The sequence below is a fragment of the Engystomops pustulosus genome, chromosome 4, assembly GCF_040894005.1.
Source record: "Engystomops pustulosus chromosome 4, aEngPut4.maternal, whole genome shotgun sequence".
Taxonomy (NCBI): domain Eukaryota; kingdom Metazoa; phylum Chordata; class Amphibia; order Anura; family Leptodactylidae; genus Engystomops; species Engystomops pustulosus.
In genome coordinates, this window is record NC_092414.1 from 189998875 (window position 1) to 190015189 (window position 16315).

General features: G+C 42.6%; 1 protein-coding gene across 3 annotated transcripts; it reads left to right on the plus strand.

Moving 5' to 3' along the window:
• The first annotated feature begins 1490 nt into the window (after positions 1-1490).
• Positions 1491-15821, plus strand: LOC140127837 (neuropeptide Y receptor type 1-like). Of its 3 annotated transcripts, none has more exons than XM_072148954.1 (3): positions 1491-2005; positions 13483-13530; positions 14218-15821. In XM_072148954.1, exon 3 carries the CDS (start codon positions 14250-14252, stop codon positions 15357-15359), a length of 1110 nt encoding a protein of 369 aa, XP_072005055.1. In that variant the 5' UTR covers positions 1491-2005; positions 13483-13530; positions 14218-14249; the 3' UTR covers positions 15360-15821. The 3 variants fall into 3 exon arrangements, with proteins under 3 accessions (XP_072005055.1, XP_072005054.1, XP_072005053.1); XM_072148953.1 differs by having other exon boundaries at positions 1492-2164; positions 13465-13530; positions 14218-15820; XM_072148952.1 differs by having other exon boundaries at positions 1493-2175; positions 13465-13530; positions 14218-15820.
• Positions 15822-16315: the final 494 nt, after the last annotated feature.

Genomic DNA, 16315 nt, shown 5'->3' on the forward strand with positions numbered 1-16315 from the left:
AGCCATGCCAGACCTCCAGGATTCCGGGTTTGTTACCACAGGACGGCTGTAGGACATGCAGTAACTTCCGGGCATTTCGTATATACAAAAACATTTTGTTTCTTTGTGCAATCACTCCAGCAGGGATGGTCGTATCCAAGGCCACAGTTTTTTTTCTAAGTGACCATATCACTGCATTTATGAAAAATGATCTTCACACAGTTAAATATTTTTAATAACATCTAATTGAAGGAATGTATTTATACGTCAGAATACCCCTTTAAGTCTCATGGTCTTTGGTCTTAGTCTGTCTTCATTTACTGATTTCTATAAGAACACAACACCACTGATTTGTACTGCCAATCCAGCAGAGCTGGTACAGCTCCAAGAGGCTTTACCCAATACTGCAGACCACTGCTCCAGCGTTGAAGACCAGTTCCTACTGCTGAACCAAAGGAAATATTATACTGCACTTAAAACAAAGATTGGACAAAGATGCCCACAGCATGCCACGAGCATGGAAAGTTTCACAGCTAAAACTACTAACAGCAGCCTTTACCATCAGCCAAGACCCATCACTCACACCAGAAATGCCCCAAGGGTAACCTTGTTACCCCCCCCCTCCTCTGCTTCCTTAACCCTGCTGGCGTTGACAGGTGTGGAAGAGGCCCTCACCAGGACTGTGCTACCATGACATCCAAGCAGGGGCATAACTAGGATAGACAGGGCCCCATAACAGACTTCTGAATGGGGCCCCCCTTCCCGTTCTCAATTTTGCATATTACACTCACATATAAACACACACATTTATTTACCTATAAACATACAGTTCATACACACACATTTATACACTCTTACACACATACACATCACATATACACACATACAGTGCATATCCTTTATTCTTTATTGTCAGGTTGGATGAAGGGGCCCCTTTGACACTGTGGGCCCCATAGAGGCTGCTATGGCTGTTACCACTGTAGTTATGCCCCTGCATCCGAGACTAGGCCGCAATCAAGCCAGACACTGGTTCACATCTGCCCCATACACTGTTAGGCTCTGGGGGGGAAGTGAAATATTTCAGCTGTGAAGTCTACAGAATTGTGAATGCAGCTTTTACTATAACACAGTCTGTAACTCGGGATAGTTCTCCATGTCAAGTCTTCAACTTTTGATCAAACCTTGACCTCAAGACTAGAAAACCTAAAATCCTGATTCGTAAATTTTGATACCTGACCCAGTGCAGAACTCTAGGGACCGTTAGTGGGGGGCCAGGTTTTGGGGCTCACCTGGAAGGGTGCTATATAAGGCTGGCAGTGCCATTACATGGGCAGCTTGGCCTTTATCTGCAATGAGCAGTCTGTGTATTTTATGCATGAGGACTTCTGCTCCAGCGAGTGCTCGGGGATACCATGGATTTCATTAATATAGAAGTGAGAGACCCAGCAATGCTGGAGCAGAAATAGCAGATGTGACAGGGTAATGTATGCATTAGAGGGTGTAAGAGCAGCTCAGGGTGTGCATGCCCAGGAACAGCAGAAGGTGCTGGGCTGCGGGGTGCGAGAAGGATTCGGAATAATTTGTTTTCTGTTGCTGGCAGATTCCAGATAAAAAAGAATTTGGTTTCCTAGCAACAGCAGCTGATTTCCCATAATGAGTCTGTCCGTCTGCTGAGATCTCTTCATTTTTCCCGCAGAAGCTGCGAGATTTTCTCTAGTGAACCAAATCTCCCGGGGTGGGGGGGTGTCTGCACCCCTACAATCCTAGCCCCCATCTGAAGGTGCTCCCGAGACCCTACAGCAATGCAAGTGCACCAAAGGGAGAGACGGGGCTAAAGAGCGGGAGAGGTGACGAGAAAGTCCAAACACTCGGAGGAGAAGAATTATTTGGGAAGAGGAACGAGACAAGAGACACTCAGAGAGGCAGAAACCGAAGACGTTGCTTGAGATGCGGACGGAAGCATGAGGGTCACACATGGGACTTATAGGGGCACCATAAAATAAGGCGAAAGGAGGGCCGGAGTGAGGTGAGAGGATAGATAAAGGGGTGGGGGGTAGAAGAGATAGAGAGTGGAGTCATACAGCCAGTGTGCAGACATCTGACAGGTCTCTCCTCCTTCTTTCTCTGCTGATTCTCACCATCTTCTCTGGACACCTGATACCTACCTACATGCTGATACTCTCCTGTAAGTGACATGTAAGTGACTCTCCACCTGCTTTGTGTCATGTGAGGCTAAAAATGATTTCCGTCCCTACAGCCTGTGGACCTGTCATGTTTTAGGTCTTGGAGCTTGTGCCCCGGGGTGCTGGGTGCCAACATGACACTCCACCTTTATATGTTGCCATGATTCTTGTTACCCTCATCTGCACCAAGGACATCTTTCCTCTGGTCACCGGGGTCTGATATGTTTGACATCAGCATGGAGGGTGGTGGGGGGCGGGATAGGTCCAATCGTATCCCAGTGCAGCAAAACTTTTTTCCTTCTTAGGACAGGGTGATAATCATTCATTGGAAAGAGTTTTGCAAATCAGGCCCTGGTGTCTGAAGGGACCTAGTGTCCCCATATGATATAGGAATGGCATGTGATAGGTGGGGACCCTATTACAGATTTCCCTTTGGTGTCCAGAAGCTTTGATCTCTACATGTACATAGTAATTTATACTTTTTAATACACAATTCCCAGATAGACAGTATGGAAAATTGTGAACTAAATTGTTGCGCATTCTGTACATTTTGGGCAATTCTCAATGAGATAGTAAGTCCCATCTTAGGAGAGCCACAATTCTGGGTGTCCACAGTGCAGTCTGTACTATGTGCAGTGCAGTCTGTACTATGTGCAGTTACCTGTGTAGTCTGAAGGGGGCGCCACATTCAGGATTTCTGGTGCACGTACTTCATGAATATGGCGCCCCCTGCACAGCTCTGACAGAGTGCACCAACTTTTTAACATGGGGCGTGTGACACAATTCTGTCAGACTTTGCGTGTTAAATCTGGCGCACGGTCTGACGGAGCACCGGAACGGCCCCTAATTTGTGTTGAATAATGACTAGTGGAGCAGCACCACAAAAGGGTCGAGTGTGACACAAATGTGGCACGGGCACCTAAAAAGAACGTGCAAAGTCCAACAGAAAACTGGTGCAAGGTCCTTAGTAAATGTGCCCCATAGTGCCCACGGCTCCTTTACTAGGTTACATATGATTTTACAAACCGTGTTAATGGAAGGAAGCATTAGCTATAGGGAAATCTGTACAGGATGTTCTGTATGTTCTTCTATATGTAAGTTATCTATTCAATACCATGGGAAACAAATACAATACTCGTGATCACACCCAAGGACCAAATTGTTGTTCTGTGTATAAACAGTGATACAATTTCCTAATATACGAACGTTTGTATACATGTTTGCTTGTTGTCAATCAATTAATTTTTCTGTAAGGAATCAGGTTAGGTTTTTCCTTTAGTGCCCCTTACAAAGATGTAAAACATAAGACTGGCATATGAAAATGTACCTTAACTAGTCACATGGGCATGGAGCAGCTTCATCTAGTCACACAGGCCTAAATTACAGAGAATTTGGCTGCTAGCTCAGAAAGGCATTGGGTTCAGTGAGAGATCAGTACTAACTCACAAGTTGTAATAAAGCACAATGGGCCACATTTATCAAAACTAGCACAGTCTGTAATAGGTGCAATTTGCTTGTGGAGTGTGCAGAGGGCGCCAGATTCATCAATACCGGCACCCATTCTTCATGAATCTGGTACCCCCTGCACTGCTCAGGTGCGTGCACCATTTTTTTTGCTGCAGAATTGCACGCACATCAGTAATAAGTGTGGCACAAACTCCGACTAAGCAGTAAAAGCCTCTTTTTTTTCTGTCTTGTCTGACACAGAGCAGCCGTGACACAAAACTGGCCCATACTTTAAAATACAATTATAAATACACGTGAAAGAAGTTTGCACGTTCTCTTCAATGCCAAAATCAGCCATCTACCACCAGGATGAAAGACTAAGGGGCTCATTTACTAAGGGTCTGCGGACCGCGATTCCGTCAGGTTTACCGTTTTTGCGCCGAATTGCCCCGTGTTTTTGGGGCACGCGACTGGATTGTGGTGCATTAGCATGCATGCGACAGAAATGGGGGGGGGGCTTACCCCTATATATTTGCATATAGTCTTTCATCCCGGTGGTAGATGCATATGCTGATATAAGGTTGTATAAATCCTCTACAACAAGGATGAAATACTGTATACAAATGAGCCTGAGGGGCTCCAGGCTCCATTACCACCTATGGAGCCTGGAGCCCCTTAGGCTTATTTGCCTACAGTCCTTCATCCCCGTGGCAGATGTCCATTAAACCTTAACTTTTTATTTAAAAAAAAGCTTAGTGAGGGGCAGCACATGAAACACCAACACTTTCCTGGGGTAAGTTTACAGTGGAAAAAAAACACCTGACAGGTTCCCTTTAACATCTACTCCAACTTTATAGAAATCCGTTCTGATCATGGGATGGACACGCGGGGCGCGGCTCGTACAAGACATAGCTGTGATATCTGTTTTGTATATAGAAATGCAGCTCTGTGCAGAAAAAGTATAAGAAAATGATAAAACTTATCACTACACGCAGAATTTTGGAAACATTGAAATTTTCCTTTAAACCGGTGAGTGACTGTAGAATCAAGTTAGATCCATTTAATTATGAAAAGAAGGATAGATAAGGGGACTAAGCTTATCCTGACATCCCAATGTGTGAATATAAATGGCGCTGTATTCTTTACAGGAATGACACACTTTATAGTATCAGGCATCTCTATTATGATGATATATGTATGCTGGCTGTCCGGGTAGGCCGGGTGTACGTTATCTTCACTCCATGGACCTTTAAAGGGGTTGTCCACTTTCAGGAAATAATTGATATTGTTTATGTAATGAAATATTATACAATTTTCCAATATACTTTCTGTATCAATTACTCGCTGTTAGATCTCTGCTTGCTGTCATTCTATAGGAGGCTTCATTGTTTATTTCTTGTGAATAAAAAAAACGATCCTTGATCATGTGATGTTGCACAGGTGCACGGTTTGTTATAAAAGCTCCGATTACTCGCCGAAACTGTGTGACATCACATGTCCAGGGATATAACGAGCCGTGCACCTGTGTGACATCACATGACCAGGGATATAACGAGCCATGCACCTGTGTGACATCACATGACCAGGGATACAACGAGCCATGCACTTGTGTGACATCACATGTCCAGGGATATAACGAGCCATGCACCTGTGTGACATCACATGACCAGGGATACAACGAGCCATGCACCTGTGTGACATCACATGACCAGGGATACAACGAGCCATGCACCTGTGTGACATCACATGTCCAGGTATATAACGAGCCGTGCACCTGTGTGACATCACATTACCAGGGATACAACGAGCCATGCACTTGTGTGACATCACACGTCCAGGGATATAACGAGCCATGCACCTGTGTGACATCACATGACCAGGGATATAACGAGCCGTGCACCTGTGTGACATGACATGACCAGGGATATAACGAGCGGCGCCCATGTGTAAAGCCGTGCAAAGAATTGAAAGATAATTGTCAAATTCCTGGGGACCCCAGGGGCTCAATAATAATGGAGCACTAGTGTGTATGTCAAAGCAGCACCCAACTCACAGCTATAGGACTTCAGTCATTTCCCGCTGTCACATAGCAAGGAATTGCAAATGAGATGAGCAAAAAAAGATTTGCTTGTAGAAGGGTTATAGAATTTTTCAAAACATTTGGTCCTGGTTGGAATACCCTCAGATTATTTTGTAAATGAAAAATTCCTTTCTCGTTTCTTTAATTTTTTTTATAATTTTTTTTAATTTTCCTTCACCCATCCCCCTCCCTATGCTCTGGGATGATTGGCAGCCGTATTTTACAAGATGCATTTGAAGCGAAGGAGAAAAGATTTGGATTTCATTTGGTACCTGAATAATACTGTATATTGTGCCGAATCTATGAACCAACAAATAGATTTGCTAATATCTAAAAGGAATATAACCCTGGGAGGCCCCAGCACTTCACTTCTCATAGTCCCTTAGAGGTCCCATTTTGGAGGGTCTGGATGTCACCTCCTGCCCCCTTCAGAGACACAACGATTCAGATCCTAAAGTGCCATTGCTCCCATGTCAGAGCTGGAATGATATTGCTGTTGGTGTTAATCTTTAAGTAGTAAATGTAGATCATATACCTTTATTATACCTACAGCCTGAGTGTTCAGAAAGGAGCTGGCCAAAAACTGATTAGGGGTCCTGTGGAGTTCTGCTTCAAGGTGGACATGAATGGTCAATAGTTTATTGCCAAAAAGAGTTGTGAATACAAATATCCTAATAATGTATGTTTGTTTAATCGTCCATCCCCATACCTATTAACCTAATCTTTATAAGTGAGAAAATCAATAATTATAATAATAATTCCTTAATTTATATAGCGCACACAGATTACGCAGCGCTACACAGAACTTTCCAGATCAGTCCCTGTCCCCAATGGGGCTCACAATCTAATCAACCTACCAGTATGTTTTACAGTGTGGGAGGAAACCCACGCAAAATCTTTGCAGATGTTGACCCTGGGAATCCAGGTCCCCAGCGCTGCAAGGCTGTAATGCTAACCACTAAACCACTGTGCTGCTCTAATATATGATCCTTCCTTACTTCACTGTATACATGTATAGTAATAGTATCCTACATAGAGGGATTCCTTCACCAGTCTACACAGGGCCTGGTAGGTTCAGGCACATTCCTAGGGGCCTAAATGTTCCACCTTTACCAGGACAATTCTTGGTAACTATTTCATTGTCATCTTATCACTAGATTCCTAAAACATATTTGGTAGTTAAATGGATATTTTTCTTTTGTAACATTATAGCAACACACCTTCTGGCTTATTAGCATAATTGGAAAAGTTGTTTTTGAAAGGCCATGGATAACAAATATAAGAAGACTACCACAGTCACAGTGCCTGGATCTATGAGTAATGTCCCTGCTTTATCATGATGAATTTTAATGGTAGATTTCCTTTAAAGGGAACCTACCACCACGAATCTACCTATAAAGGTAGATCGGGTGGTAGGTGGATCAATAGGACGTGAGGATAGCTCTTTTAAGGGCTAATCCTCACGTCCCTGCATGCGCAGACGGCAGGTTCGTCGGACGAGGGCAGCACGCCGAAGATTGTGGATAGAAGGGGTAAAGTGGCTACTGGGGCGTGGAGTAGCCGCGCCGTGTAGCCACAGCTGCGGCTACTCCACGCCCCAGTAGCCGCATAATAAAATTAGCATAAAGCGATAATATAAGTTCACAAAAGAGCGCGGGAACGTGAGGATTAGCCCTTAAAAGGGCTATCCTCACTTCCTATTGATCCACCTACCACCCGATCTACCTTTATAGGTAGATTTGTGGTGGTAGGTTCCCTTTAAGACTGTTGCTGAGTCCACAGAGGTCCCTATGGATTTTTCTTCCTATTTAGCAATGCATAGGTCCTGAGGTTCAGCTTGGGGCTAGCCTCACCCCTCTGTTCTATACAGTGTTTTTTTGTGGGGAAGAGACACCTAATATGCACCTAAGGCATACCGACATCCTCTAGTTCCTAGGTACATCACTGCAAAACTCTCATGGGACCTATACCTCTCCTATAGGTAATTTATTTGGTAATAGAAGTGGATAATATAACACCAACATATTCTGCACAACTAGACAAAGATTGTCACATTAGTTCCTGTCCCCATGGGGTTCACAATCTAATTTCCTTGTCAGACAAATTTGGGAAATTTTAATAAAGAGCCAAATAACACATCAGTAAGAGTTGGAGAAAATTTAAACACCCAGAGGAAACACAGAGCAAAAGAACAAACTACAAATATTCTCTCTACGGAACTTTTGTTTGTATTTAAATATGGAAAAATCTTTAAAAGAAGATGACAGCTTTTTGGGGTGAAAGTTGGGTGACAACTCTTGATACCATCGTAACTGTATTCATCCGAGCTGTCGTCAGAGAGAATTATTTATCACCCGCAATACATAGAAAAATTTAAATTGCTTCATTTTAGGGTAGTTTTACATTGGCGTTGGTTCTTCGCTTCCGTTGCGTCTTGTCTCCGTTTTGCTTCTGTTTTGTCTCCGTGTCCGCAAAACAAAAAAAAACATGTTTGACATTGCTTTGAAAACATAAAAACTGATTTCTCAGCCTCATCAGTGAAAATAAAATGGATTGTTTTATTTTTGCTTCCATGATCATCATCCATGAAAAAAATAGGACATGTTTCCAAATTTTTTCCACAATAATAATTCTTTATTTATAAAGTGCACACAGGTTACGCAGAGCTGCACAGAGCTTGCCAAATCAGTCCCTGTCCCCAAGGGGCTCACAATCTAATCAACCTACCAGTATGTTTTGGAATGTGGGAGGAAACTGGAGGACTCGGAGGAAACCCACGCAAAAATACAGAGAGAACATACAAACACTTTGCAGATGTTAACCCTTGGACTTGGACCCAGGTCCCCAGAGCTGCAAGGCTGTAATGCTTACCACTAAGCCACCGTGCTGCCCACTGTGACAATACAAGCCAATGTGAAAACACCCATTGAAAACAATGGCTTTGTGAGGCATCCGTGAAAATAACTGAACCACGGAAGTGAAAAACAATGCCAATGTCAAAGAGCCCTTAGTGTGAGGTGGGATATCATATCATGGACCAATCCAAAATATTTCACTGATGGCATTTATTATGTCGTTTAATTCTTGTTTGGAGTGAGCAGAATGCGGCTCAGCACAGGCAAATTTGCAGCACAGTTTGTGGCCATGAGCAGATACATGGGCCATCTGCTGCACAGTAATTCACCACGTTAGAAAAATCACAAACAAGTCATTGGAAAAGGAACCTATGGTGTTATTATTTAATTACTGCAAATTGAAGCATGACCAGGAGGGGGCGAGAGCGCGATCAGGGGGAATAACCCATCTAATACTAGAAGGTGATTATTAAAAGGAATCGACAGCCAAGAGGTGATGACTGGGGAACACAGAAAAAAACACAGACACTTTTAGATGTTTTAGGTTAGTAGTGGTGGAGGGGCGCCAAATCTATTACCAAAGTACAGAGAGGCTACAAGTATGTTCTCACTGTGTAGTACCTGGCAACTTATGCATAGCACTTGCAGCAAAAATGAAAAATGGAAAGCCCCTTTAAATTATTCAATCACCATATACTAAGTGGGCACTTTAATAGCACCCTCCGCCTAGTTACAAAGAACTGCACCATTTATTTTGGTACATTATGAGGTATCGAAAAGTGGGGGACATTTACTATGGTGTTTCCGCCAGTTATGTGGAGCTCTCACCGCATGTTCTGCTCTCCGACCTATGTATTAGATGGCAGCGCCAGAAAAAAATGCCTTTTTCCGCCTGCTCCGACTATTCTCCGAAAAGGGGCGTGGCTTTGGCGGAGTGGAATCTCAGACACAATTAATATGTGTCGCAGCCATTTTTGGGCGCTGTAAACTGGCGGAAAGTAGATCAAAAGAAATTTGGTCTAGCAGGGACACAAAACAGTGCTATTGCACTGTTGCCTGTTCTCCGACTGTTGGCCACATTTCTGGTGCTCGGGAAAGATTTTAGAGTGCATGTGATTTTGCATGTTTACCATGAGTTTGACTGGTTTGAAGGAAATTTTCTTAATTTCTGGAAGTGTAAGCAGCTGTGAAAATGTTAACACAGAAATGAATGTTACTTACAGAAATGAAGAAAAACGGATTTTACCCAGCAAACGCTTGTTTTCAATGTGTTTAACCCCTTAGCGCTCCATGGCTGATATATACGTTACGGAGCTGATGCCAGCTCGGCTCTGGATCGGAGCCGAACCGGCATCGGGAAACACGGGGTGCCGGCTGTAACATATAGCCGCCACCGCAGTGTAACACCCGCGATCGGAGTGGGCTCCGATTGCGGGTGTGTAACCCATTAAATGCAGCTGTCAGCCCGACCGCGGCATCTAACATGCCTCTGGGGGGTCTTTCCCCCACGATCAGCCCCCTGGAACCGTTTTCGCCAATCGTTGCTATGGCATTTCTGGGGTCCGATCGGGACCCCAGAAATGTCTAAAGGCAGTGCCTGAAAGATGGCGTCTGTGAAAGCGAAAATTTTATAGCCTACGAAAGGAGGCAACGAGAAAACTAAAATCCTGGCAGCTGCAGGGCCCTCCTTCCCTTCTGCGCCTCGCTGTGCACCCATAAAACAAGTCACGGCCACATGTGGGGGGCCTCTGTACTTTGGAGAAATTGCAGAACAAATTGTATGGTGGGTTTTCTATTTTTATCTTTTGGAAATGTGTAAATTTTAGGGCTAAATGAACGTATAACCGGCACAATTTGACCATTCTAAATTTCACCTCCATTTTGATTCAATTACTATGAAGATCTCAAGGGGTTAAAAATCTTCCTAAAAGCTGTTTCTGATAGTTTGAGGGGTGCAGATTTGAAAATGGGTTGGTTATATAGGGGGGGGCGGGGGGGTTTGATGCTAAATATGTAAAATTTCATTCAAAACTGTATTTATCCGCAAAAGAGTAAATTCTGAAAATACGGATTCGATTTGTAAGCTGCGTGACATCAAAATAAATTATCCAGACATTTCAAAAATGATGAAAATGTAAAGTAGACAAATGGGAAATGTTATTCAGCAACTTATTTAGGTGGTAAATCGATCTGCCTGAAAATGTAATGATTTCAAATTTCAAAAAATTTAAATTTTTCAAAAAATTCATCATTTTTTCTTTTTTTGGAAAATAAACGCAAAATTTATCAGCCAACATTTACCACTAAAATGAAGTACAAAATGTGGGGAAAAAACAATCTCAGAATCGTTTAGATAAGTAACAGTGTTCAAAAGTTATAACCATATAAAGCGACGCAAGTCAGAATACAAAAAATGGGACTGAGTCTTAAGCTAGAAAATGGCTGCGTCCTTAAGGGGTTAAAAAAGTACCAAGATTGCACCATGATTGCACCCAAAATGTTTTTCTAAACAAAGTTATTTCACCTTCTTGAGACTATATAGTAGACACCTGATAGAAAGGGCTCCTTGACTAGTGCTGCTTGCATTAAACTCTGACTTCCCATCAGCTATTTGCAACAGAAATTTGGATTTATAAGACTTATACAGGAAACGGCTTGTCTGCTCTTATACTCCATCAGTGCTAAGGAACAACAAGTTGTGTAATAAGATACATCATTGCACCCATTTGTGTCTCAGAGGCCATGGTAGCACCTGTGCGTAGGAACCCCTTACAGCAGGGGTGTCATATTCACTAATTTTCACTGGGGGCCACATCAGCCTCGTGGTTGCCTTTAAAGGGGTATTCCCATTTTGGCAAATTAATGTTGTTCTTTGTATGATGAAAAATAATAACATTTTCCAATATACTTTCTGAATCAATTCCTCATGGTTTTCTAGAACTCTGCTTGATGTCATTCTATAGAAAGCTTCATTGTTTACTTCCATTGGATAGAAATCTGACCATGGTCACACAGGTGCACGGCTCGTTATATCACACAGATCTAATTACGCTCTGTGATATAACGAGCCGTGCACCTGTGTGACCATGGTCAGATTTCTGTCCAATGGAAGTAAACATAGAAGCTTTCCATAGAATCACAGCAAGCAGAGATCTAGAAAACCGTGAGGAATTGCTACAGAAAGTATACTGGAAATTTGCATAACTTTTCATTATTCAAACAATATCAATTACTTGATGAAATGGGAATATCCCTTTAAGGGGCTGAATGTAATTTATACAGAATAACCATTACCATCAGCTTTACAGTTTACTTTGTAAATTTATTTACCAAGTAAATAAATTATTACCATCACTGAAACTGACAGAAGATGTCCTTTAAGAAAGAGAATTAAATTGGGAAGGATGGAGGATGATAAGAGCTAAAGTAACTGGAGAAAGAGGCACTTGGCTCTGATAAAACATATCTTTCAACTTTCACATCATAAATAATGCAGCAGGCGTATCCTGTCAGTAACAAATGTCATGGCATAACCTGAAATCAGAGTCTGCGCCGCTGTAACAGGGATTTAAAAGGGGTTTTTGGTGCACACGATTGAATTTTGCCGCAATCGCGCCGGCTTTCATGCGACAGAAATCAGCGTGGCCGACGGACGATCTGAATGATTTGGACATTTAAATTGTGTCGCAAGCCATGCACTCACATGCACCAGGAAGAAGAAGGTGAACTCCGGCGGACCTGAGCGGGGAAGCGACACATGCAGGATATCGGGCGTAAGATGTAAATGAATCGCAGTAGAGTTCATCCTTGTCGGACATTCCGGATCGGGGATCACGCAGGGACCTGGTAAGTAAATGTGCTCCATAATAGGGGCAGATTTATCATAGGCCTCTTAGAGCAAAACTGTTGTAGATGCCTATGGCAACAAATCAGAGCTAAGCTTTCATTTTACCACAGCTGTTTATAAAATGAAAGCTGAGCTCTGATTGGTTTCCATGGCCAACTAGAACAGTTTTACCTCAGAAACTTGATGATAAATCTCCCCCATAATACATAACAGGAATATGGCCGAATTCAAAAATCTCACTTATTAGTGCTTAACAAATCCCATAGAGGAGTGTGTAGGATAGATCTGGAAATAAAGTATAGGGCTAGGAAGTGTCCACCATAATCTCTGATAACCTGCTGGGCACTGGGATCTACATATGGCCATCATACCTGTAGATAAAAAGCAGGGACTTTATAAAAGTGAGGTAATAAAAGTAAAAAAAACACAAAGATATCATAGTCAAATAGGGGCAAAGCTCTACTGTTTGTCTGTTCCCATTGTTTTATACATCAGATCCTTGATGTTCCATTACTGCATACATAACCCAAGAAGATCATAAAATATACATGGACAATTGTTACAGGACATTGCATTAAATATAAAACATAAATAACTATGAAAAATTGGCATTTTACTGAGCATTTCAGAAAATGGAAGATTACCTACCATTTTAAACCTATATTCTGGTAACTGATGGGGAAACTGATATGTAAGAGTTTTAGACAGCCAACTGCAGACCCCTCAGGTGGATAATTGGGGGGATATTTGGGAAAGGGGAATACTTATAATGGTTGACACTGAAGCTGAGGTGATATGAATACTGAATATGGTTGTATTGTATTACTATGTATACTGGCTGAAGATAGTGCCCCCCCACCATTGTGTAATGCACCTCCTAGTGACCCCCATACTATATAATACCCCCTCCAAGGCCTGTTATCCTGTATGTAATGCAGGATGGCGTCTCCCCCTAATGTTATTGTAGATGTATATGTCAGCAGAACTTTTCCAGTTTCTGTGCTAAATGTAAATACACATGTAATGTGAACAGAGCCTAAGCTTTATATCAAACAAATCTTATCTTATTTATAGGTCTTTTCTATCGAGCAGCATCCGGTCCTATCATGATTGAGCCCAGATGTCGCTCTTAACTTTTTGGTAAGTTTCTCCAATTAATCACTTTGAGAAGTAAGTCGTATAGAAATGTAAGATGTTATTAATCTATGGTCGATGCTGATGGTCTCAGGGTCACTTGCTGGTCCCTGTAGTAATGACTACACCCATTAACCTGAAGTTAGTGTGTATAGTGACCACTAGGGTCAGTAATCAGATACAGATAAGCTATAGTGATATATACAAGGACCATTAGGAAACCAGGGTATTGTGTACCGGGGATAACATTTGAGTTGTTATAGCCTCCCATATACAGAAGCTCTTCTATATCCAGTCGGTTTTGATACTAGTCCAAGTAAAGTCTACATATCTACCCCATTAAGAGTGGACTTTGGAGCCAGCCAATCTTTGACAACTAGGGTCCGAATCATTCCATCTGTAGTCTAAGGAACCCAAGATTTATGCTGCTCTCATACAAATTGATTATTTACATAGAAAGTTTGGGGGGAGGGCTTCTGCTGCAGCCAGTTGTCTTACAGCCAGAGACCGCACTTGGAAGACCAGTGTAGGAGAGGGACACATATTCTTTTAACAGTAGGACCAAAAGAGGGAGCTTTTTTTATCAATTTTCTTGTAAATTTTCAGTACTTCATGTTGTTTTATTGACTTTGTGTTGCTTTAATCCTAATGCCCATTTACAGATTGGTCAATGGATATGTTTGTGCTTCACAGGTGTATCCTCAGGAACACCATAGCATAAGAAAATGGAGGATTACCTACATCTTTTTACCTTAAACTTGACTGGATATCTCGGCCCCAACTGGGAAGGGGAAGCCTCTTGTGTAGACTCTGTCGGCAATGTAACCTTCTTGGTTGTAGCCTACAGCGCCCTCATAGCCGTAGGGCTCATTGGAAACTCTTGCCTGGTCTTTGTCATTGCTCGCCAACGAGAAATGCGGAATGTCACCAACATTTTTATTGCCAATCTATCCTGCTCAGATATCCTTATGGCGTTGGTGTGCGTGCCCGTCACTGTAATCTATACTTTGATGAACCGTTGGATCCTGGGAGAAGCGCTCTGCAAAGTGACGCCATTTGTGCAGTGTATCTCTGTCACTGTCTCTGTACTGTCTCTGGTGCTCATTGCTTTGGAGCGACATCAGCTCATAATACATCCCACCGGTTGGAAACCCTTGCCATGGCACGCTTACCTTGCGGTGGCAGTAACCTGGGCCGTGTCGTGTTTCATCTCCTTACCATTCCTTTCCTTTAGTATTTTAACGAATCGACCATTTCAGAATCTCTCACTGCCCTTTGACCCTTACATTGACCATTTTGTGTGCATTGATAATTGGCCATCTGAACAACACCGCCTAGCTTATACCACCTGCCTCCTGCTCTTCCAGTACTGCTTACCCTTGCTCCTTATACTTTTGTGCTACCTTCGTATATTTCTACGCTTACGGAGAAGAAGGGATGTAGTGGAAAGAGCAGGAGGGGGAGACTCAGGACGAAAGGGAGGTCATCGCAGGGTTAACATCATGTTACTTTCTATCGTGGTAGCCTTCGGTCTGTGTTGGCTGCCCCTCACTGTTTTCAATGCCCTCTTTGACTGGGACCATAAGCGTATTTCTGCCTGTTATCACGATCTCATATTCTCTCTCTGCCACCTATCAGCCATGGCGTCCACGTGCGTCAACCCTGTCATGTATGGTTTCTTGAACAGCAACTTCCAAAAAGAAGTGAAGACCTTGATACTCCGTTGCCGATGTGTTGGAAGTCAGGACAAATACGAGAGCTTCCCGCTCTCCACAGTCAGCACTGAAGTGTCCAAAGCTTCTTTGCAAAGTGTCAGCAATGGGAACAATGTCTGAAGTTAGATGACGGAAAATTCAGGTCTATAAACTGGGTGGAGATTTAACCCATGTGGTAAACTGGTACCCAACTTGTACGCCAAAATGCTGCTTCTACAGAGCTATATTTCACTTCATGCCAACGTGACCAGCCATTTGGTTTTGCTACTTGCTGCAAGTTCTCGGGCATGTGTGCTGTATAAGTGGCCTCAGAGACTTCAAAAAATATATATTTTATTTCAATCTTTATCTTTTGGCTCAGCATTGAAAAGCATGCAATTCATAGTGTTTTATTCTTCTTACTGTCTTTTTGGGGACATTGCTGTCAAATTATAGAAATGGGAATTCATTCATGTGACAATGTGGTTTTTTTTTGCTAAGTATTTGAAATATATCAAGGGCGCTGGCCCATCGGGGATCACTGGTGGGAAGGACGCTGTGGTCCAGGTATAAGCTTATTTCTGTGTTGCTAATAAACAACACATGGAACTTTGGAGAGAACACAAACTTTATTGTTTTTAACATTATGTTCTACTAATACATCAAGCCAACACCACAGCAGTTATATCTGATAGGATGCCAATTGAATAGCCAAGACATGTGTTATGTAGATACTAGTCTACAAGATCTTAAGATTTTTAGATAAGAAACCAGTGGTAAATTCGATGCTTTTAGACCAGTGGTTTCCATTCTTCTGTAGGCCATAAGCTATCATGACAGATGTCGATTTCCAAGAATACTGAAAAACCCTTTGGGGCCGGGTCTGTGGTGTTAAAAAAAATGAAGCATACTTTGCTGCAACTCCTGCGCTCGTACTTCCAGTCTTGAGTCTGGCCAGAAGTGGGCTTCGGATAATAGTTGGCCTCTTCGGACCATGGATCGTCACTTCATCTGACATCACCACTGGTAATCCGGCCTTTACCAAAGTGTTAACTTCCAATGATATGTCACAAATACACAACAGTTTCTAGAGCTGC

Excerpts from the sequence above, each read along its gene's own strand:
- LOC140127837 (XM_072148954.1), top strand. The coding sequence starts at position 14,250 with ATGGAGGATTACCTACATCTTTTTACCTTAAACTTGACTGGATATCTC.